The following is a 24,764-nucleotide window of genomic DNA, read 5'->3' on the forward strand; positions in this document are numbered from 1 at the left end:
TACTTGGCAACCGAGGTGCTGGGTTGGTTGCAGAGGACGGTAACAGAGTTCGCTTTCTTAAGCGAATGATCGGAGACTCAAATCGTAGTAGAATCAGCCCTTTGATAGAAGAAAAAAAGTAATTCCCTCTTATAATGAAACTGGAGTATTATACTATAATAGTAGAGTAGAGTAATAGTGTAAAAAAACAACATGAAACTATCAGGTTTTAAGTGTGTCACTGCTCTACAAATAATTTTTTCTGTCTGAAGCAGTCTGAAGTTCGTTAATTTCGCTACTAACTACAACTTTGCCAATGGAATTGGAGCTGAATTGCCGACAGTTTTGGTTTCATTTCATAACATGCATGTAATTTGGTAAATTTTTCATTTATTTGGTCAAATTTTGGCCACACAAAGAGAAGGAACCAACACTAGCAGACCTGTTCGCTTTATTACATGCCAAAATAGCTATTACATACTCACTTAAAGCAACATATAGCTGTTAATTTACTTTTAATGTCAGCAAACAACTTTTGACACCCGAGCAGCATTAGTTGATAACGATCGCACTACAGAGTAAGTGTCCCATAATGACAGCGCATAAAACTTGATTACTTTTAGTCGAAAATATCTTCATCTTGGGCTGTCAATCACGGCACACCTCCGAAGAAGAAACGACCACCATCGAAACAACAATAGGACAGTTTTACTTCTCTGCCTGCGGAAAGACTGTGGTTTCGCTGTTCTTTCTTCTTCTAGCCTTAGCAGAAGCAAATAATGTTCGAAAATGATGAAGACTGAATTTTCGGCTACATGTATCCATCCACTTGCACTTGCTGTGAAGTTTGATCATCGCTGGTGCGTATAGAGACTGAAGATAAGTGGGCCATCTCGATCTTCACCCAGTGCATAGCTACGGACTAGTGCCACAAAAACAAGTTATCCTCACCGGCGGCGGCACTTGTACCTAGTAGTGATGCCCGTGCAGTGTGCGATCATCTCTTCAATTTATTACACGCTGTTAGGTGCTAATCCACTCTCTGTATTATTAACGATTTACTGAACGGTTCAGCAGTTGCGACGGCCGCGGCCGCGGCAGTCTAGTGAACAAGTCGCCCGTCCTTGAGTTCCAATCGTTGGTTTTTGTATCGGTCGTACAAGGGAACCGCATTCCACACAACTACTGGCAGAAACTTCCTCATCGCGGTTTACCTTGAGAGCAATGCGGCACCGGTGAATGGTTCCTTCAAGTATTTATCTATTTGTTACCTTTTGACTGGTTGAATAGGGGTTATACATTTTCTATCGTCGTTGAGGACGTTAAGAACAGGGATTTATTGCAATAAACTAATTAAAGATAAACTGTCATTAAATAATCAGATTGGTCATTATTTAGATGTTATTAAGTTGCGAAGTGTTAATTTGATAGACCAACAAAGCGTCAACAAGCTTGTTAAGGCAACTTTCACCACCAAACAAACAACCGTAATGATATTGACAATTGTTGAATTATGCCAAATTGGATAACATAACAGTTAGCTACCTTTTATACTTCAACTGAAAATAAACGCTCGTATCCTGTCAGTCAATCAGTCGAACATGAAGCACAATTTCATCTTTGCCCAAAAATAACTAAATTGTTTTTTTTTTTTCTTTAAATTCTGATGGCCATTTCTTTTCTACCCCTCTCTTTTCCTATTTACACGCTGCCAGGCCAAACTCGCCGGAATTGTTCCATTAATAAATATTAGCAACAAATATCAGCTTCCAGTGGACGACGACGAACGGAGGAGTGATGGACGTCTCAGCCCCACAGTTTCTGTCTCTGTGTTACGGGTTTCGATCTCGGGTGCACGCAAAAAAAAAAAACGCGAAGCTAACTGTAAATTGTATACTATTTTCAACGGCGTGCGTAAGCCCTGGGACGGTCAAGAGGCGTCAAACGTCGATACACGGGCGTAGACGTGAGACCCGCGAGGCGCGCTGAATAAAAAAGAAAAGCATTGAATAAAACGGAATTTGAGAGGACGGTTTAACATTTTGCTTCTTTCTCTTCTTATTTCTTTTGCTATCTCCGTTACGTAACCGAGGAGGAATATTTCGCCCATTTGACCCACGAACGGATGGGTGGATTTTGTGGCCAGCAGCCGGGGACAATAGCTGCAGTAACTTTGACTACTTCGAGTATTAAGTTATTTTTGTTTCGATGTGCTTTTCACGTTTTTTTAGTATATTAGAATCTCTTGTTTTGTATCTTCCAAATTGTAAGAAACGTTTTAGTTTAGCTATAGGATTTGTTTTCATTGTTTCGCATTTTGATTTACAATTTAAATTGGATGTATCGGAGGGATTTCACGTTAATTCACTCAACCGTTGGCAGTATCCTCGAAGATTTCAGTGAAGCTCTGTGTGCCATCGCTGATTTAAGCAGCTTTTCTCTGAGATCTAAACAGTGTTGCCAACTCCACAGTCGAGTTCACGTGAAATCTCTCATTGACAACTTTTCCTCTCACGAGTGACACGCAAGCAGCAACGATTTTAAAGGTAATCGCCTAACAAATATTCTGAAGTGTTGCTAATCCAATTTTCTTGGCTATTTATTTCAGCTCGTTTAATCTCTCTTTACAGCTGCCAAGTGTTTTTCTATTGTTGCTAGTTTGCCATTAACTCATTGAAATCCACCTGTTGAAAAAATGTTTAGTTCTTTTCACTAACCTTGAAATATTTCTCTCCCAACTGCTGCTTCGGATGATCGGCTAAAGGTGTGGTTCTCCAATCGCCGCGCGAAATGGCGTCGCGAGGAGAAACTGCGATCGCAGAAACGTCTGATCAACCAGGTTGGATCCAGTGGGTCCCAACCGGGGATGGCTTCGACCATTTGTTCACCGTCAGCAACGAAGATTTACAACTCCGAATATGATAACCCTTATGCGGCGGCAGCCGCTGCCTCGCAGCCTACGTCCGACTGTTACAGTTCGATATCTAACTCCGTTGGGCTGATGGCCGGTCAGCCGCCGCGGGACAACTACCAATATCTGCTATCCGATTCGCTGCATTCTCTGAGTATGCCTTACTCGTTTCACCATCGCTTGCCGTGTAGTTCACCGTCGAGTGTTCAGCCGATGGATCTAAACACTCACTCAGCCGCTTCGGCGGCTGCTGCAGCAGCTGCGGCGTCCGCCTACAGCCAATCGATCAGCATGACAGATCTATCGCAGATGACCCCGTCCAGTGCGGCGGCGGCGGCTGCTGCAGGTCTTCCGCCGCCGCCGCGACATCTTCCAATAATCACCAGCTCGATAGCCGCTAATGCTGCGGCGGCTAGCAATGACATCGATTCTGCCGGACCCGGTGGTGGTGGGCACTACATAACGAGGCTCGAATAGTCATTAAGTCAGCCGCTGCCGTTGACCCACCATCAACATCATCCCCACCACCACCACCACCAACAGCAGCAGCAGCAGCAACAACAACCCTTACCACCGTCACAGAACATCCCGCCTTCTTTGTCACCACAAATTGCGTCCTCGGCGGCTCATCAACCCTTATCGGCGGTAGAAATGTCAAACGCGAGCCAACAGCAGCAGCAGCAGCACCAGCAACAACAGCCGCCGAGCGATATGGAGTGATAGAAATCATCTTAGTAAACCGATGGAATAAATTTTCTTTGATGAATGAGAAAACAAAAAGTTGCTCTCGACTGACGGTTGTTTCATAAAATGTGATATTGTAATACGTTAATTAGTACTCGTTCTTATAGAAACAAACGAACTCATTACAGATGTGTAGTTTCTCGGGTTGTAAATCCGACAAAATGATGTAGTAGCATTACAAATGTATGGTTTTTATGCGCATGTTATAGCTAGACCCCGAAGTTTTGAACATGATTCACAAATCTACTAGTAGACCTATACGGTGAGGAGCTGAAGAAAGAAATGCGGAACAATTCCGCGGAAACAGCTGCGCTGCCTAAGCAAGCCAGCAGTCACGGCCGCTAGAGAATCACAACTTAATAATAACATACATGTAAAAGTAAAACAAACCACAAAGTTCATTCTATGAAGGAAGATGTGAAAATAATACAATATTAAACCAAAATGAAATACAACACAGAAACCGGAAACGAATTTTGACAAATAAAATGCTATCGCGAAAGCGTAAAAGATATGTGGTTAACCGCACAGAAGAAAGTGAATACATACACACACACAGACGCAGCGGAAACCGTGTTTTCATTCATTATTGTTTGGCTCGCTGTTTTGTCGCTTTTATTTTGGTTTTCGCGCACGGCCGCACGTCTGCGCCAGAGTTTGACAGATGGCTCAAGCGTCGCCGCGCGTGCTCGCGCCTCCCATAGACGCCGATGCCTTACCTAAAGTGTGGTTTAATTTGCTTTTTTTCAGGAAGGTAAACGCCGATTATTGTCGCACCCCATTTCTGGCCGTTCAGGACCAAACAGACGCGTGGCGTTGATGGTTCGGATTCGGATTAGTCGAAATGTGACAATGTCTGCAACTGTACTTTAATGTGAGGTTAAATTAAATTCACATACAGTTTACTCATTCAGTTAGTAGTTAGACAATCGTTGATATGGCCGTTTTATGCTGCTGGCCTGTGAATGTTTTTTCTTTGTTTTCGGTTTGCTTTTTACACTTTGCTCGCTTCTTTTCGGCCCATTAGGGCGTGTAAATTAAGATTTTCGGTAATTTACGACTTAATTGTAGTGTGTTTTGACACAGTAATAAAACAGACCGCAGCTCCGTTGAGTAAACCCTTCGTGTTTCGTTTTCCTAGGTTCGATACGACTTGGCTTGGAATCATTTCCTCTATTGAGAGATTGTTTTGTTTTCTTCGATGAAATTAATCTTCATTTTTATATTTTCCCAGTTATTTTTTATCTTATTGTTATTTTTACGTTTACTAACAAGTAATCAACAACATAACATTCATCCTTCTAATCGATTATCCAACATTTTCAGAACATCTCACGCGCGGCAATGAATCATTCCATTTGACCTGCCATTTACACACTCAACCAGTCCAACCATGTCAAGCAGCTCAAGTGGACCCCAACCGGCGGCGTCCAGCTCTGCTTCAACCCACACTGCCATCGAAGTGACACGCGGTGGACCGCTAGCGTCGACACTAAGCCGTCAGCAACAGCCGCAACATCATCACCCGATCGTTCCCGGATCGCTGAATGTTGTCGCCGTTGCCGGGCTGGGAAATCCGCTCGGACCGACGGGAGGAAATTTCCACCCGCCACCGGCGGTCATCGTTCTACCGGCGGAAGCTGTCAGTGGAAACAGTGCCAGTGGCTTAAGTGGTGGCTGTGGGGCCACGAGAAATATTATCTCCAGTCCGATCCAAGCTGGCGCTGGACCCTCCAAGGGGTTGCTGAACGGACCCGGACAGAACAATTGTTTTCTGAATTGTGCCGTTCAGGTGAGTTTTTTTTCTCTCTCTGTTATATTTATATTGTCTAATTGATATCGGTAGGGTCACAACGCTATGAAAATACATATTTCCGTTCTGGTCATGCGGAAGCATGACGACGGTATGATGATGGGTACGAGGGGATCGAAGGAAATGGTCGCAGGGCTTCCCCGTGTGAAGCTTGTTGTGAGGGAGATTTGCTGTTTTTTTTGCCTGTGTGGGGAAGAAAAGAAAAAAAATGGAAAGAAGAAAATCTTACCGTGCTGAAACGTACAGAAGAAGGGTATTGTATTTCAAGTGCACACTTTACTCGTGTACGTCACTTGGGGAAACATTAGAATCCGTTTTATAATTTGATGTAGAAAAAAAAACATTGATAATTTAATATAAAATACCAGTAATTGATCATACTTAGAAATTCATTTTAACCAAATTATGATATCAGATGATATTTATTACCATAAAATAAGCAAAGTTTCCAAATCATTTCAAAGTATGGATCGTTAACATCCTAGATTATTCGTGATAAAACCGTTAAGGTTAAGGATATAACCATTAATAGTTCGAACATGGCAAAAAGTCTATTTTTTTGCTTTAATGACCGGACAAAAAGAACTCTCCCAGATGGTCTCGAGGCCTAACAAGCCAGTCGTCGTAGGTTCGAGTCTCGGTTCGGGAAAGACTGTTAGTGTTTAGTAGGGTCGTGGCGCTAGCCCCGCAATTGTCTGTGTATAAATAAACAGAAGGTAAAATTCCGAATCGGAATGTAGCACCAGGGCTTTGCTTTGCTTTGACCGGACAAAAAGGTGATCTTAAATCTATCAAAATCAAGTTAAGGCAGAACCGCAGTCAAGAGATTTTTTAAGCAGAAATTCAGTTACAATTCACAATCTACATTGATAGAAAAAATTGAACTTAAAATCTTTCAACCCGTTCATACATTGCTTAGCAAATTTTCTTGAATCGTACACCGCGCGACTGTTAAAACCGTTTTAGTCAGTTAGTAGAATTACTTTAGTTTTTTGGTTAGAGTTGGGAACCGCGTTTCTCGACAAACGACAATATTTTTTTCTCGTACCGTTTATTATACCTAATATTGCAAGTAATGCATATCAGACGCGCTATACACAGTACTGCTTGCGACATTAGGTAAAATGTAAAAAAAAGGATTGTCGTTAGTCAAGATATTCGGTTTTCGACTCGGGTCACAATGAAATTCATTAAAAAATATGTACAAAAAACCTTGCACTTATGCGCTATACCAGTACTGGAGAGAACATAAAACTCTCTCAACGAAAGAGTGGCGAGAAGTCGCGCAGTTTTTTTGCTTTTTGGTTTTGTATGAGAACTTAAATTAAAGAGATTTTGCCTCGTTTTTGGTTCTTTAGTTGAACAGATGTGATTTAGGTATTTTTAGTAAAAATTATGTTAGGAATGAGTAATAATTAAAAACTGTCTTACAAAAACATAATGTTTCGCAAGATAACCCTGTTTTTAACCAGTTAGATATCGCCCTTCACTTCAAACAAACAGAGAGGGTCTACTTTTTACTATTGTGAAAATATGAATGCCCAATTGTGACATACAATGAAAATAAAATTTGTAACGGCCTTATTAAAGCTTTTTAGAGGTTTCAAGCCGGACTCGGGAATGTCATCAATAACTAATCGCGTATAGATTGAAATCGATGACATTCCCGGGTCCGGCCGGATTAACAGAGACCCAAAACACAGTGGCACAGCCAAGGAGGGAGGCAGTTGGGATTCAAACCCTCTTTCCCCCATAGCCCTTTATCTTCAATTTTTTTTAATATTAAACTTTAGGGAGCTGCGTAGCCGCAAGGTTACGGAGTCCGCTTTGTCGAGCGAATGGTCGTGGGTTCGAATCTTAGTAGAATCAGGCCATTCGATGACAAAACTGGACTTCAAGTATGAGTTCATTCTCAGGCTCCCCGCCACTTACCTTACCTTTACGCTGAAATCTATAACACCTTTGCGTGACTACCTCTTAACAAAAACATAAGTTCCTCTTATTAATACAACTGGCCAGAAGGACGCACGACGGAACCTCTCCAGGGAATTATAATTGGTGATATTTGGCAAGAAGAACGAGCATCGGTATAGCAGAACAGTAAGCGTGTAAAAGGAGTAAGAGTATTTTTCGATTTTCCCCCTGTTCTTTTAAAGGTTTTTAATTCTTGGCTATATCCCTGTCACCTATAGTTACCAAGAAAAAAAACATTATCGCTACTCTTTTTTCGTTACTTATTTATTCCGCTGTCATGCGGCTGGCGTAGTTTCTCTCACTGAAAACAAGGTGTCTAGCATCAGAACTTTGATCCAGTGAAAGAATGTCTGGAAAGTATTTATATATTTTTTTTATTAGAAATTCGAAAAGTCGATTTTCATTGTTTATATCATGCAATAAACAACAATTCGAGCGTTTTTTTCGAAATGACCATTGCCTGAGCTACGCAGCGGTTTATTTGAACAGTACATGCCTTGTACGGTAAGGGGTTTCGCCAATGATGGCAGAAAAAAACTTCATCTTTAGCGCTGTTCTCTCTAATTCTTTTTCTTTTCCATTTCCTCGTACTCAAATCTCTTCCATAACGCAACTTCTAGGATGAGCGCGTCATGTCACTGTTTTTCTAATCCCATTTTACCCATTTTCATAATAACGATTATTCAGGCACGTTTGTGTTTTTTGACGTAGTTGGAAGCCAAATCACTAGGCAAAAGAAAGAAGTCTCTGGTCGGTCTTGTACAACCTTTCTGGCGTATTCTTATTGTTGAGGTTCACAGGAAATTATGCAAAATCGAAACAAAAAAAAGAAAATGGTTTACCGTGAAATGCCAAGTTGTTTGTGCAGTTCAGTTAGAATCGTATAACGGACTTGCGCAACGCTTCCTGTTTCGTCGCCATTTTGAATGGAACCGTGCATGCATAAACCAAAAAAAAAACAGGCATGAAGAGGATAGAGAGAGAGAAAGCTTTCATATAAATATTCTCCTTTCTCTCTGAGCATGCCTGTTGTTGGATATGAGCACCTCAGAAAAATTCAAAATTTTTAGTAGTCACCCGTTAGTTATTGAGATAGATTACTCTCTCTTAGCCTGCCTCCCTCCTTAATATTTTTCTCGAAATTTAGACCGATACAAATTTGATTTTCATTTTGTTTTACGACAGCGTATATACTCAATTTAGCAATAAACAAGTCCAGTGATAGATTAGATGAAGAAAAAAAAGTCCAGTGAGTGTCGTCAAAAGGCAAGACAAAAGTTGATGTTCGTTTTACTGGCTAACTGTCAGTGAAGCTTGATTGCGAGAGTCGACAGATCTAAATATTTAAAAATGCAGCTCTGTCTGTCGGTCTGATCCCTTTAGACTTGCAAACTGCTGAGCCGATCGGCGTGAAATTTTGTATAAAAGTGTTTTGGGGTCCGGAAAAGGTTATAAGGATGGTTCGAGCCCCCTCTCTGTCTGGAAGAGAGGGGTCCCTTACAAATGAAACACAAATTTCCTCACAACTCAAGAACTAATCCTGTAAACGGAACCAAATTTGGCATGTGGTGGTTTTTGAAAGCAAGAAGTATAATCATGGTGGTTTTCCCTCTTCTGAAAGGAGCTCTTATACAAATCAAACACAAATTTGCGCATAACTATTCTAACTATTCAAGCAAACGGAATCAAATTTGACATGTGTAGGTTTTTGAGGGTAAGAAATGTTGCTATGATGATTTGATACTCCTCGAAATCCAAGATGGTGACTTCCGGTTTCTGAAAATTGGTATATTGGAGATGCTGGGGTTTGGCTTTTTTCAAACCCGTACTCGATCCGAGCCCGAGAATTTTTTTTCGATCACACCCGAACCCGAGATTTTTTGGGGAGTCGATTTTTTGTGCCGTTTTGAGGTTGTCCTGGAGCTTTGAGCCTCGAATGGTATTGAAATGTTAGTGATTTTCACAGTTGCATGAAATTAGACATCATTATCTTATAAAAATGCTTATTTGATATAGTCGGGTTTCGGGTTTTCAGACCTAAGTCCGACATTTTTAAACCAGAGCCCGACTCGAACCCGAAATTTATTTTTCCACCAAACTCGAACCCGACCCGTACCCGACACGTTCAAAATTTTTGAACCCGAAGCCGACACTTTCGAAAATTTTTAAACCCGAACCCGACCCGAATCCGACGGGTACGGGTCGGGTTCGGGTTTCGAGTTTATTTGACCATCTCTAATTTCCGGAACTGTTAAGATGCACAGAAGCCAGAAGTCGACCTCAGATATCATTTTGAATTTTAAGACGGCGACTTCCGGTTTCTGGAAAACAGGTGACAATGACCGAATACCATCCAATATGGGTATTTCCAGAATCAAGGTGATGTACAGAAGCCAACAGGCGACGATATGCTCTTTCCGATAAAACCAATCATTTTGAATGATTTGTTTTTCGAGTTTGATCCGATTGGTCAGACATCTGTCGACTATAAATAATTCGCAAAGAATTTATCAATTTAGGTTGTTCAATATTATTTAGGGTATCGAACGTCTTCGTCAGTGGTTTTCTTTGGCCTCCTTTTGCATAAGATTGCTGCAGAAAAACTGCCGAAAAAAATGGGCGGGACGAAGTTTGCCGGGTCTGCTAGTAAACATACTGGAAGGTTTTTATTAATTCATTTCTTGTAACCGTAACCATATTTCTATCGAGACTTCGTTTCGAGAAAATTAGATATAATTGGCATCGACTTGCGATCGCTTTTCAATTTTTTGGCGTAGAACTTTGTCTGTCTGGAAGTTATGAGCGCTAATTGAAAATCTTCATATGCAGCCGTGGTAAAATCGGCCAGGGCTTGGAAGCTTATTATCAGATTCACGAACTTTTGGCAGCAATCGATCAAAAATCCTTTAACAATTTTAGTTTTGCAACCAATCGACTGCTTGAGATACACTTCAGAAAAATAAACCTGATATAAAAAGGCAGCATACTGCAATGTGCCTTTCGTTTACATTCCTAAGATGGTGCCATACGGACGACAATGTCTGGTAGTGATAAAGAAGGGAGAAGCACATGTAATACAAAAAGATCGAAAATCGATCAACTGGTTCAAAAGTTATGATGTTTTGAAAATAAAATACATCGAAATGAGCCGTCCGTTTTTATAGTCACCCTATTTCGGAACTAGTCGAAATTAGTCACCAGTATTCATAACTTTTGAACCCGTTGAACAATTTTTGATCGTTTTGAATCAAATGAAAGGTGATTATTTCTAGGTTAAAGAAAAAATACAATCAATCTATCAAAATATATATCAAAATCATCATAATGTTTATCATGTTTTCAAAATGAAGTCACTCAAACATAACAAATAACATATTTTTGAAAATTTCTTCATATATAGAGTCAAGTGTGCTTTACAAAGTGTACAGATATTTTTTATGTTTGCCTGAAAAATAACAACAAAAATCATACTGAAAATGTTTTATTATTTCGACATAATTGACATAAATCGATAACACTGCAGTGGTTACCTAGGTTACCAATTTTGCACGTAAACAACTACAGCAGATATCTAGATAACCTACTACGATGGGCTGCGGCTACGTTCATTCATGATTAACAGTGTGATGAATATGGGGGCGTCGTGTGATTCAAGTTTTGAGATGGATATGGAAGCGTTGTAAAAATGGTTTGTTTCACAAAATTCAGGATACATCTAGCTGAGTTTACTAAATATACAATGCTGAACGATTTCATAAAGGCACTCAAGCGTATTTTGTTAATTTGTTCAATGATTTCGTGAAAATTTGGTGTTTAATCCGTGCATTCTTCGTGAATATCGGCTTAATGAGATGGAGCAGTTCCCCTAAATAAAAAGACATATTTCAAATCGTATATGACTTTGAGTAGAATTGAGGTACACTAAGGTCGCTTTTTACGCGTTTTTTACGCGTATTCCGGAATTTACGCGGACTCCGTAATTTCTTCACTCGGATTCCGGAATTTACGCGTTTTTTTACGCGGTTTCTTATTTTTCTTTTAGAATTCGTTCAAGGAAGATTTTGACGTATAGATTGAAATGAAAAAAAAAGTTAAAGGGTATGTGCTTAAGTGCACAAACGTAGGCTTCCCGTGGGACTATGGTGGGTGTAAAGATTTAATTCTGCCATAGCCATAATATATAACACACACCAAATATCATACACAATAATCCATGAACATTTCACAAAAAAACACATACTCCTGTCATAAACCATAGCATACAAATACCAATACCCACATGAACTTCCCATAAATGCATAACAGTCCCATGTAATTTATCATCACTTTTTGCTTAAACCTCAAAAACTTTTTCACATACCCGGTGCTCTCAAAAAATCGCAAGAAAAAGCTTTTTGTTGCTAAATTGATTAGAAAAATATGAATTTTGGTCAGTCCATGTTACAAATAAACGCAAAACAAGCTCAGTACTGAAAATAACAAGCATAAAATTATGGTCACTATCATAGAAATACCAATTGGAGTACTAATAGGAAAAATAATTAACTTGTTGCATATACAATTATTCTGTCATAAATATGTTTACCTCTGATATCAGCATTTTTGCACACACCAGATTTACCTCTGATATCAGCATTTTTGCACACACATGTTATACACACATACACACACACACACGCTATACACACACATACACACACATACACACACATACACACACATACACACACACATACACACGTACACATATACACACACGTTACTTACACATACACGCACAAGCCACTCACACATACACACACGGATTAACGCATTAACGGATTCCAATGGTCCCCAGTGCCGTTCACGTCCAATTTCGGGCTGTATTCCAACGATATCTGAATTAGATTATCACTGGTGAGGTCCAACTCAGATCGAAGGGAAGCCGAACTGTTCACCTTGACGGTCGACCAGGGAATGATCTTCTCTCAACGCGGAATGTCCTTTTATAGCGTCACTCAGTGTAGGGAACTAGGGTGATTGGAAGAAGAACCAATCAAGTGGAAGAATCCCTGCTTTCTTTCTTCATCGCTTACGTTGGGTGATAAATTGGATGCCAATTGACTGGCATTCCTAGCCAATGACTGAATGCGTGAAATCTTTCGTATATGTTTTTGAAGTCTGTGTTAGGGAAATATACCAATCGTATGAAAAATGTATGTGGATATTCGACCTTCAAACTTTTCCGCAATTTTCACGAAGTAATAAGAAAATGGTAACTTAAATTATTATGTTATACAAATCTTGTATATTTTAGCTTTCCAACGATATATTAACTATTGAAATCGGAACAGTTGTTTGAGCGCTATTAGCATATAAAATCTTCCATTCCGTCAACCAAAAACGTTACATGTTCGATCCAGTTTTCACAGGATGTACCTTAGTATAGTGAAGAAACACGTAGTCCCACGTCAAAAGAGAGTAAAAAGGTGCTTTTTGGATCTAAATGAGATTTTTTGCCTTTCTCCTAGAAAGGTATAGCAATCACTTGCAAAACCGAAGATATAAAAGTGCTCCAAAGGGCCGAATGGCATATATCACTCGACTCAGCTCGACGAGCTGAGCATTTTCTGTATGTGTGTGTGTATGTGTGTGTGTGTGTATGTGCAGATTTTTATTCTCACTCACTTTTCTCAGAGATGGCTGGACCGATTTTTATTAAATTAATTGCAAATGGAAGGTCTTGTTGTCCCATAAGACCCTATTGAGTTTTATTGTAATCGGATTTTTAGTTTAGAGGTTATGTATCAAAATGTAAAAATCATGAAACATCATTATCTCTAAAACCACATTATCGATTTGAACAAAATTGGTTTCAAATGAACGGGCTACCTGAAAAAACCTTAACTTTTGAATTTCATTACGATTGGACTTGTGGTTCAAAAGTTATGACAAGAAACGTGTTTTGAAGACTACTTAATCTCACTCATGTTTCTCAGAGATGGCTGGACCGATTTTCATAAAATCAGTCTCAAATGGAAGGTCTAGTTGCCCCATCAAACTCTATTGATTTGTTTTGCAATCAGATCATTACTTTGCCTGTTATGTTTAAAAATGTGAAATCCAGCTATGAAAAGGAACATATTCCGAAGACTACTTGGACTCACTTACTTTTCTCAGAGATGGCTGACCCGATTTCCACAAAATTAGTGTCAACTAATAAGTCTAGCTGCCTCATAACACCCTATTGAATTTTACTGTAATCGGACTGTAATTTCATCTGTAATCGGACTGTAATTTCGTCTGTAATGTACCGAGATGTGAAAATCACGAAACTTCATTATCTCTGAAACTACACAACCGATTTGATCAATATTATTATCAGATGAGCGGGCTAGTTAAGAGTTAACTGATGAATTATGATTGAACACGTGGTTTCAAAAAAATTTGGCTGCCCTGTACGTTCCTATTTCATTTGATTATAATCGAAGCTAAGCAACCGTTATGGATTAAATTATTTATAAAACAACGAAAGTCTATAATCTCAAAGATTACATGACTTATTTGAACATAACTAGTGTCATACGAACGAGTCATCTCTCAAACTTACAAATAACAAACTTCATAACAATTTGTTACGTGGCTCAAAAGTTATGGAAAGAAAAGAAATTCAAAGACTATTGAAAACAACACCTGCTTTGATCGATATAGAGGCCTCAACATAATTTACATGTGGTGTCATACTATTTGAACGTTCCAAATTCATTGATTCTTTGCGTGTTTAAAATCTGCAAATGCACGACGAATCGGCCATAGGATATGATCAAAGACAAATAACAAATCGTTTAAAATGATTGGTTTCATCGAAATGACAACATCCTCGACTTTTGGCTTCTGTAGATCGTTTTAATTCTGAATATATTCATATTGGGTGGTATTCGGCCATGCAGATTTTCTGGCATCAATCTAACACCGGAAATACCCATGTTGGGAGGTATTTAGTTATTTTGGTTGTTTTCCAGAAACTAAAAGTGGTTATCTTTACACTAGTAAGTAAGAGCAATGAGTGTTGTTGTCTGGTCCCGTTTACGTGTCCGTTCTATCAGTGTTGTATGATCGTCTTTAAGTTCAAAATGGTGTCCAGGGACAATGTTTGGTTTCTATGCATCATCTCGATTACGTAAATATCCATATTGAGTATTATTCGGTTATTTTCAACTGTTTCCTAGAAGTTGCCATTTAGCAATTTCAAATGGCGCCTGAGGTCAATTGTTAGCTCCTTGCATCATTCTGGTTCCAGAGATACTCATATTGGATATTATTTGTTTATTTTAGGCTGTTTTTCACAAACCAGTAGTCGCCAACTTGGATTTCAAAATGGTATTTAAGATAATTTCTGGCCTCTGAGCGTCATTCGGGTTTAATTATTTCGATTATTTTCGGCAGTTTCCCAGAAACCTGAAGTCGCCAACCTAGAATCCAAAATAGGGTCTGTGGTCGATTTCAGCTGCTGTGTATCATTCTAGATCCGGAGGGAGATACTCATGTTAGACGGAAATCGGCCATTTTTGGCTGTTTTCCAGAAACCATAAGTTGCCATCCTGCAATTCATAATGGTGTCTGAGGTCAATTTTGAGCTTCTTGCAACATTCTGGCTCCGGAGATACTCATATTGGGTGGTATTTGGTCACTTTGGGCTGTTTTTCAGAAACCGAAAGTTGTCATTTTTTACTTTAAAATTGCCTGTGAAATCAATTTCTGTCATCTGGGCGTAATTCTGGTTCCGAAAACATTCATATTGAATGATATTTGGTCATTTCCGGCTGTTTGCCAGACACCGGAAGACACCATCTTAAAATTCAAGATTGTGTCTGTGATCAATTTTTAGCTTCTGTCAATCTTTAATGGGAGTCGTCCATTTCAGGCCGTTTTCCAGAAACCGGAAGTTGCCATCTTACAATTCAAAATGTTATCTGAAGTCGATTTGTGGCTCCAGTGCATCATTACGGTTCCGGAAATACCCATATTGGGTGGTAGTTGGTCGTTTGCCGCTGTTTTTCAGAAACCGGAAGTTTGGATTTCATGATTTTGACTCCATTTTGGATTTCATGATGGCATTTGACGACAATTTCGATCGATTTTAGCTCCTGTGTATCATTATAGATCCGGATATTATTATTTTGGGTGGAAATTGGCAATTTTCGGCTGTAACCCTAAAACCGGGAGTCGCCATCTTACAATCCAAAATTTTGCCTGAGGTCGATTATGGAACAATTTTATTACCAATAAAAACATTCACCTGCCAAATATGGTTCCATTTAGTTGATTAGTTCGCGAGATGTGCAGAAATTTGTGTTTCATTTCCACTTCCAGAAAAAGGAGGGGCATCCAACTATTATGGACATATTTGTTACCCCTTAAAACATCCACATGCCAAATTCGGTTTCATTTGCTTGGTTTGTTCTTGAGTTGTGCTGAAATTTATGTCTCATTTGTATGGGACCCCTCCCTTCTAGGAGTGGGAGGGGTCTCAAACTATCATAGGTACCTTTATCGGCATTAAAAACCCCTAAATACAAATTTTCACGTCGATCGGTTCGGTAGTTTTTGAGCCTATATGGATCAGACAGACAGACAGACAGACCGGACTGCATTTTTATATGTATAGATTACAACATCCATGTTTTAGAACCAAAAGAGTGAATATACATTTATTGGATTGAAGCGTTCATGTAAATCTATTTTCACAAATAATAAGATTGAATGAGAAAGGCTGGGTCTGACCGCTAGGTGGATTAATTTAGGTTTTTAAGATAGGAAAAAATCTTTTTTACAAAGTTGCTTCAAAAGAATGAGGCTGCTGTATTGTAGAATGATTTTTTTTCTACATACAAAGGTAAAACCGTTAGATACTTGATTGCATCGAAAAATTTGGGTCACCTCATTTTGATAATCAGCGGAGGAAAATTTGGTAAAATCCTGCAATAATTAGGAGAAGAAGTAACTTACGTGGGTGTAAGTTATTAGAGGGAAGGTGGTCTTTTTTAGACGGCTCATATTATGTATAACACCTTTATCCTGTCCGTTTCGTGTTTTTTCTGCTGACCCGTACAAGCGTGTGCGACTTTTATTTTTTTACTGGAAGATAAGCTCTCGACACTTATGATGCGAGTTTAAAAATCACCACCGGGAAGTATAGTTTGATGTTCGAAAAGAAAATTTAATATCGATGCACTGCAGACAAGTTTTTTCGGACATTCAAGTGAAAATGGTATGTCGACAGAGTCAAATTTCTATGAAAAAATTCTTCCAAATCATCGAATGAGTATTTTTAATTTGAAAGAATATATTTGAGCCTCATGTTGCTTATCTTCTCTCGAGAACACTGTTGCACAGGTTTCAGCAGTAGGTTTCTTTTTAGCTAATGTTCAATCGCTAGGAAGTGATTAAAATCAAGTATCTAGTTTCTCTCAGTTCTGTATGCCTGACACGCTCGATGACTTCAAAACGTACGTAACTCCTAATAATCATCAAACCACTCTGCGAGCATCCATTCCCCAGGAAACCCGTCTCGATATGGGTAATCGAGTCTCATATAACAAAACGACAAACTGTTGCGGCGATCGATCGTACCCGGGCCATGTGCAGACAGACGGGGGAGGATCGTACTTCGTTCGACGACGACGACGACGACCGCAAGACGGGCGCATATCAAGCAGCCGTTTCCCACGGCTCTAGTAATTAAATAATAATACATTCAACACCGCCGCCGCTGCTGGTACTACTTCTCGACGGTGGCGCTCATGCGAACATTTTCCCATGGGTTCATGTTTTTACATGCAGTCCGGGACGGCCATACACGTTAACGAGCGTTCGCTGTGCTCCAAACTGAAAGGCGGCGTGCGCTAAAGAAGATCACCACCATCAGATGGCAGTAGGAAGGCCGGCCGGCCGGCTGACCGCCCGCCCGAAACAAGTGTTGTGTGATTTAAGTGTAGCTGCATTAACGACAACACACTTGATCCTTCCTGGTGCTGCCACGAAAGCGAAAAGAACTCTACAAAAATCAGCCAAGTGTGACGGAACGGGAAGACCAACTCGGGCGTGTCGTCGTGCTTCTCCGGCTTGATTCTCAGAGAGCGGTTCAATGCGGGGGACCCGCGGGGCGAGTGCGCCTCCGGATAAATATTCATAAATTTCAGGAATAGAAGAAAGTTGAAAGAACTGCGCTCCTCTTACCTCTCAGCGAGAACGGATTTCGATTGAAAAAGTTCCCATGCACTTGTTGTGTCCGCGTTGATACAAATGAAATTATTCTGGATTAAAGACGATTTAATTTATAGCAATCAAAAGCTGCGCTTTGGCTCGGCGGCTGACTTTTGGTGATTCGGTTTACGAACACAGCTCTTGGACCCAAGTTGGATTCGTCGGAAATTATACGCGATGGAAACACTTAATAACTGTATTCCTCAAGTTGTTTTATTCGTGCGGTTGGTCGTAAATAAAAACACTCAATATGTTTCCTCCGCGTTGCCCAATAAAATTGGGCAGTAATCCCCCAGCGAAGACTGATCTTTCCACGCAGCTTGCAGCAGGTGTGTTTATTTGCGTCTCATGAGTTTAATCGTGGAACTCGTAAACGTAAAATAATAAACAAATCAATGTTTTTGTTTACTCACGCTTTTCTACGCATACGTGAAGTGGCCCAATGATTCTGAGCTTGTCCGACTTGCGAGCTGTCCGTGGTCGATTATTGCCTTAACCAGCAATGAATGGGCACGAATTGGGAAGCGAGAAGGTAATTACTTACTTTTCCCTCGGTTCATTAACGTACCAGCTCGACACGTAATTGTACAGTTTACTCCATTTGTGTTCCTATTGGATCGGAACAGATGCGTTTGGTTTTGTCGTGCGCTTTGGTGTTAAATTGTTGCTACCCTTCTTTTGTTTTGACTGCATTAGCTTTCATTTGATGGAAATTACCATTTACATATGCGTCAACAATTAGGTAACATATGGTTGTCTGTCAGCTTTTTTCTGTTTCTCATTTCACGTGAATCACAACTACCTAATGGATTCATTTTGGATCGCGTACGTTTGCCGTGTTCTGTGATTGACAGAGAAAAGTGCGTTTGGTAATTTTGCCCTCGTCATTTGGCACATCGGGATCGGTTGATCGACCAATAAGTGATCACTGTTGGCACAGTTTTTCGAGAGTCGTTCCTAAATGGGAGAAATTTCATTACCAGTAGCACAGATGTTACATCGTGGTTGCGATGATCCAGTTCAGAATTGATTACTATAAGTAAATCTATACACAAACGATGTAGAAATCAGTGCTGTTTGAGTAGTGAATTATCAAACGTCTATTTCTCATTTATTTTAACCTCAAACCACATGTTTGATGTGGGACCACAAATAAAAAAGTTTAAATAATCGGATTGTTTTTTGAAATTTGCTAATACAATATATATTTTGATACTTTAAAACATCTGCTCAGGGTTAAAAGACTTTTGCTTTCAACAAATCGACACAGAATTCACATTAACAGATTAATTGCAGTTTAAGCAAATCAACTCGGAGTTAAAGTGGAAAACAGAAGCGAACCTTAGCAGAATTGAAAAAAGTTACAATTTATGCTTAAAAATATTGTAACTTTACATAAACCCCATTTTCCTTCAAGACATCAGTTCTAAGCAAATTCCAACAGTAAAATATAAATCTGATTGGAAAAAGTTTGTCAAATTGGTCTATGCTGATGGAAGTTAACATTAGTGTGGGGAAGTGATTGTGCCAAATTTTTACTAGACAGATGTCACAGTAAACGGTTAGTATCTACTCTTGACGTCTGTGCTTGGCGTGCAAACTACGATTGGTGCAAAAACAAGTAAATTTGACACAGTTATTCGAACCCTTATCACATTGAATGTTTCATGAGACGGAGTCATAAGGAAAAACTATAGATTAGCAGCAACTTGTGCTCTTAATAGAACCATCCCAAGCGAAATCATCCTGATAATGCTGCAATCTGAAACGAATACTTTTGATTCTGATGAACCTTTGTATATATATATATATATATATATATATATATATATATATATATATATATATATATATATATATATATATATATATATATATATATATATATATATATATATATATATATATATATATATATATATATATATATATATATATATATAGAGAGAGAGAGAGAGAGAGAGAGAGAGTGAGAGTGAGGACACATGACTTTTCCCTAAGTTTTTAGACCGTTCTGAATTAAAGCTTATTTATGATAATGGTGTGGATGAGGTTTAATATGTGAAATCTTTGAAAAATTGTATCTCAAAAGCTTTGACCTTTTTTAATATATTGTCTTTGGAGGTATTGAAAAAAAAAACAAACTGATTCCTCGGTTTGAAACAAATATTTTTCGATATTGATAAATTTTAGCCATGTAAAATTGATGTAAGATTGAGCTAAAATATTTCTCGATTTTTGATTCAACAATTTTTTGTACATTCTTGAAATTTATGTATGATCCATGAATCTTAGATTAACATTCAACGGAATTTTCTGCATTAGGGCGGATGCATAGAAGATTTTCCAATCGATTGCTGCAAGAAAAAAAAAATCATCGATCACTAACCGACTTGTTGGCATTTGAAATTTGACATATTTTCTTTTGTTTTTGTTTTTAGATTTCCATTTCAGTATGTATCCGAACTTTCAGAGAGACGTAGTTCTACGTCTAAACAGTGGTTTGGTATGCTCACGTCATTCGTTCTTAAAACGAGTTGCATTGTAGTAGCGATATTAGCGCAAGAGAATTATGAGAAGACAGAATAGGAGAGAACAATGCAAACAAAGAAGTGTTTTCCTGCTATCATTAGCAGAACCGCTCACCGTGCAACGCACATATTGTCTAAATAAATCGTCGTGTACTTTGATATTTTCTCCACATGTACAGGGACCTATGTGCTACAAGTTCCCAGTAAGAAAAATAATTTGATATCGATTTTTTTTATGCAAAATAACTCAGAAGTATATAAATTACGAGATCTAGCGTTGCATTCAAAGATAAAATTAATCGGAAATTTTCGAGTTGAAAGGTTTCTAGAAAGTCGCTTTTTTAATTTTTTTTAAATAACATCTGATCTCGAAGTTTCATGCATTTCTAAGGCATTTGGTTTCAAGAAAGTCCTCGATATGGAAAATTTTTTGAAATACCTGTGCTTTTTAAGTACGTATTTTTTGGAAAGGCACATGACAAGAAACAAAATACGAATTGTAAAATGTAAAACTTTTATAAAATATGTAAATTATTGAAACAAAATAGTTTTCTTGAAAATTTATTTATTTCGGTGTCGAAACGTTGGACGAAGTCAAATTATTTGCTTCAAATTAAAAAGACCGCTAAGCCGAAACAACCCGATATTCGCTTTTGAAGATCAATGACTCAGGGAGGGGGGGGGGGGTGTTTAAAAGCCAACCCCCTCCCCCCGTTGGATACGCCACATATTTTAAGCCAATACTTTATTTAAAGCATTGCAGCGCAGAAAACTACAGTTGCATAGAATAACATTTTAGGAACAAGTTGTAGTAAACTGATAGCACTGGTAAACGCAGGTTTTGTCCTAAAGCTCTAAATAGTTGCCCTAGAAAAATAATAGCTTTTAGCCATTCCTGTGAGTTTTGGTGCCCCTAGAACAGATAACTTTTTCAGAGACTTTAAATTAATTTTCTCGTAAACATAACGTTGAAGCGACGAGCTTGGCGAGCAATTACTATGCGACACTCACGCACTTTGATGCACTTCTGCATACACTTGGGTCTCCAAAATTCACAGGAATGGTTGAAAAGCTATTATATTTATAGAGTAACTTTATTTTGAGCTCTAGCGTCACATACTTTTTCCTTTTGTCGACCAAAGTTGTTTTTACAGAAAGAAAAGGTAGAATAAATATTTAATTTTGACTTGAAAAGGAGTTGAAGTTTTCTTTTATTCTTAAAGCGTCCAGGTGACTTTCAAGTCAAAGCAACCTACATATTCTGGACCATTAGAGAATGATTGCTCAGGCGATAATTTTAGGCCTTTCTCGTTTCAGGTTAATAGTGATAGGGATAGAAAAATGAGTTGTGAATAGGGATGCTACATAATCCCCTTGTAGGAAAAAATGCCAATAGCATTTCTGTAGAATTGACGCAGAATAGTGTTATAAGAAAACGAATACCAATTAATCAGTCACCCTAATGTATTTCGTTCAGAAATTGCCTTAGATACAAATTCAAAAAACGATTATACCGTTCCAGGCTTCCAATCTCAATATAATTTTTTTTAACTGTAATTTTTTATTTGGCTTAAATTTTACAAACATGTTCCTAAAGATGTCATTTTGTGCTATTTGTAATTTTCTTGGCAACACTACTTATTTTTGCTAAGGGTTTATGTAAATATGGAATTAAGAATCATAAATATTTTTAGAATTAGAAAAGTCTATAGGTAAACTTGTGGATAATATTTTTTCCTCCAAATTTCGCAAGGTAACTTCACTTCAAAAAAATTTTTTTTTCAAGAGGCTTTTGTTTCTAATCTTGTTGCAATCTGGACTTCCTGGACTCTAAGATTTTGAATTTAATGAAATTCATTTAGATGAATCCTCGAGGGTTTTTAAACGTAGTAATTATTTTATCCACAATTTCGACAATCTCTAATCTCACGTCCATAATTGGAGTATATATAGTTTGCTTGTCTTTCAGTCACGCGCACGACAAACGAAAGTTACTCAAATTGCCTTTTTCCCAAGCAAACTCTGAACCTGAGGTACACTGAAGTTTGTTATTTTTGTAAGTGTAGCAACGCAAATATTCCTGTTCTGACTACAAGTTACCTTTGCTTTTAGTCCTCCACTCACCTCCTCTCGCCTGGTATGAAGTCAGTCGTAAGCTAACTGCGTCTTAACTAATATTCGGAACACGTGTTAAATTAGCACATGGCTCTAGGTTCTGATGCAGGTGCATCGGCAAAAACCGCCAAAAACGTAATATAGGGCGGAAGCCAATTTCAAGATGTAAGAAAGACATAGTATCAAAGCTATCAAGCATGTAAATGAAATCTAAAGTTAGCCAAACTACTGGCAGTTGATCATGAACGTTACTTCATAATTGCATGTCCAATAAGTTCTGTAATGTCATGGCATTGCCATTAAAATTAGGTTGTCAAGTGATGGAATAAGGCTGTACCTGTTGTTATTCATTGAGAATAGACTATGAAAAAGTCAGGAACATGATGCGCAAGAAAATAGGCAGTTTAGATTTTTGTTAAGTGTGTAGCAATTTTTATATGCATTGAAACTGTTATTTTTCAATAGAACAGTTATTCGATAGCAAAACAGTTGTTTGTTTATTGAAAAAATCAATTATGACCGAAGACGTTAATAACGAACATTTATAAAAAATTGAAGAAAACCGGCTGTAACTCGGCAAAGCCATTTTATGCAAAACACCATATCAAGTTTTAAGTTTAGCTTATGGCGCGTAACAACCCGCACTTGAAATCTATCCAAATTTCTCCCTATTACTCAAAGCTCTAGCAAAATTTACAAAAATGTTCTCAAGCAGTTATACTTAAAGATAGAGCAATACTTTTTTTTCGATATTTTTAAAAATAGAAAATACATTTAACAAGACATGCTGCACATATTGTATCCCAAATTAATTCTTTAAGTATACTACGACATTCAAGATGTACGGAGAAAGGGATAATTATTTTGCTGATACGTGAAAATTTTAGATGTTTCAAAAAAATTTAGAGTATGAGATAAACCCATTCCCGACGGGTGGAATTCAAACTTTGGTTAAAGTTCAACAATTATACTTGAAAATTTTCACGATGAAATTATTCAGTAAGTTTAAAGAACAGATTGATTTGAAGTTCATTTTTTGGGGTAAAAACTGATTTCTCTCCGCCTGGATCAGGTTAAGCTGTTGGTCATTATATTTAAACATTATGTAAAATCTGATTAACTATTTTGATTTAAGATATTTTGGAATATCGACATAAAATTTTCAATTTTGGTGATGGAATGAGGATTATTGACAGATGACAGATGTTTCATGCGCGTCATTTATCATGTGTGAAGTCATGTCAGAGTATTAGAGAGGGGTTTGAACTACCTATCAATGATTAAAAGAGGACAGTACTTCGTTATTCCAAGCTTTGCTATTGTTAATAACAAGTTGCAGACACAAACTTTTGCATGTGTAAATATATTTTTTTGAGCAATCCAGCATTTTTTCATGAGCAATGGTTTTGGTAAATTGTTTTTTTTTTCAATCACATTAATTTTTAGTTATTTTGTAAGTTTTCTGTAAGAACTATTATTCAAGTTATGAAATTTAAAAATAAATCAATTTTTCTAAAATAATCAATTAATGGAGAAAAAGATTTTAGGTATTGGAGAAAACAGCTGTGCAGTGAATTCGTAGAAGCGAGATGCAGATTCGTTTTCGAGTAAGCAATCGATGCACGCGTTTTCATGATCTACTGAACAAAGGATTTATTGCAGTTTAAATAATTGATTAAGTTTTAAACAAGCGCTGGCCATCTGCATCGAATTGTCGATAGTGTCATAGTTACATCTTGAACTTCAACTCGATATTTCACTTTACAACTTTTAATAGTCCAACATGCATTTGAAAGTGGCTAGCCACTACGGGCCAACTAGTTTTAAATTAATATTACAGAAATATAAAATCAGATAATCCAAGTTTCTAAGCTACAAACTAATATTGAATCCATGAAACTTATAACACATGAAAATCACAAAACATAAACATGCATACCAAATTTAAAATACAAAACAGTGTTCACCTCGAAATATACAAAATCCATGAGAAACTAGAATCTCTATAATTTAAAATCCTCAATTGAAAACACGAGAACGCAACTAACTCAAAGCATTGAAATTAAATAAAACGAAAATATTCGGTAACCAAGAGTAAGAACAGTATAAATATGGACAGTCTAGAAATTAGAAATTGAAATCCAAGAAATTTTAGTTCTAACCTTAAATCTGCAAACAAAACGTAATACAAACCGTCGACGTAACTTTCTAATGCAACATTAATCGAAAGTCGGAAATAATGACTCGAACCCAGCCATTTGAAAATTACATCACATTAGGTTCATGTTTCCCACTCATTTGTCATATTCAATAACGTATATATTCGGATTTACTACTGCAAAACATTGAACGATGCTGGGTTGACATTAAATAGTATCTCACCTATGATTAGCAAAATGTTTCTTTTCCCCTTGATATTAATAGTATTGCGCCAATCAAAGGTCAAACCTTT

At 37.9% G+C, this 24,764-nt stretch overlaps 1 protein-coding gene across 3 annotated transcripts in view; it reads left to right on the top strand.

Moving 5' to 3' along the window:
* Nucleotides 1–24,764, top strand: part of LOC129722475 (uncharacterized) — a 197,724-nt gene that overhangs the window by 45,016 nt on the left and 127,944 nt on the right. The window contains exons 2-4 of one of the 3 annotated variants that reach the window (XM_055675942.1): nucleotides 1,695–2,525; nucleotides 2,588–4,508; nucleotides 4,961–5,426. In XM_055675942.1, coding sequence (XP_055531917.1) covers nucleotides 5,028–5,426 — 399 coding nt within the window. In that variant the 5' untranslated portion in view covers nucleotides 1,695–2,525; nucleotides 2,588–4,508; nucleotides 4,961–5,027. Of the gene's footprint in view, nucleotides 1–1,694; nucleotides 4,509–4,960; nucleotides 5,427–24,764 lie in introns of all 3 variants that reach the window. The other 2 variants (XM_055675927.1, XM_055675934.1) reach the window with 2 other exon arrangements.

The sequence above is a fragment of the Wyeomyia smithii genome, chromosome 1 (assembly GCF_029784165.1).
Source record: "Wyeomyia smithii strain HCP4-BCI-WySm-NY-G18 chromosome 1, ASM2978416v1, whole genome shotgun sequence".
NCBI classification, from domain to species: domain Eukaryota; kingdom Metazoa; phylum Arthropoda; class Insecta; order Diptera; family Culicidae; genus Wyeomyia; species Wyeomyia smithii.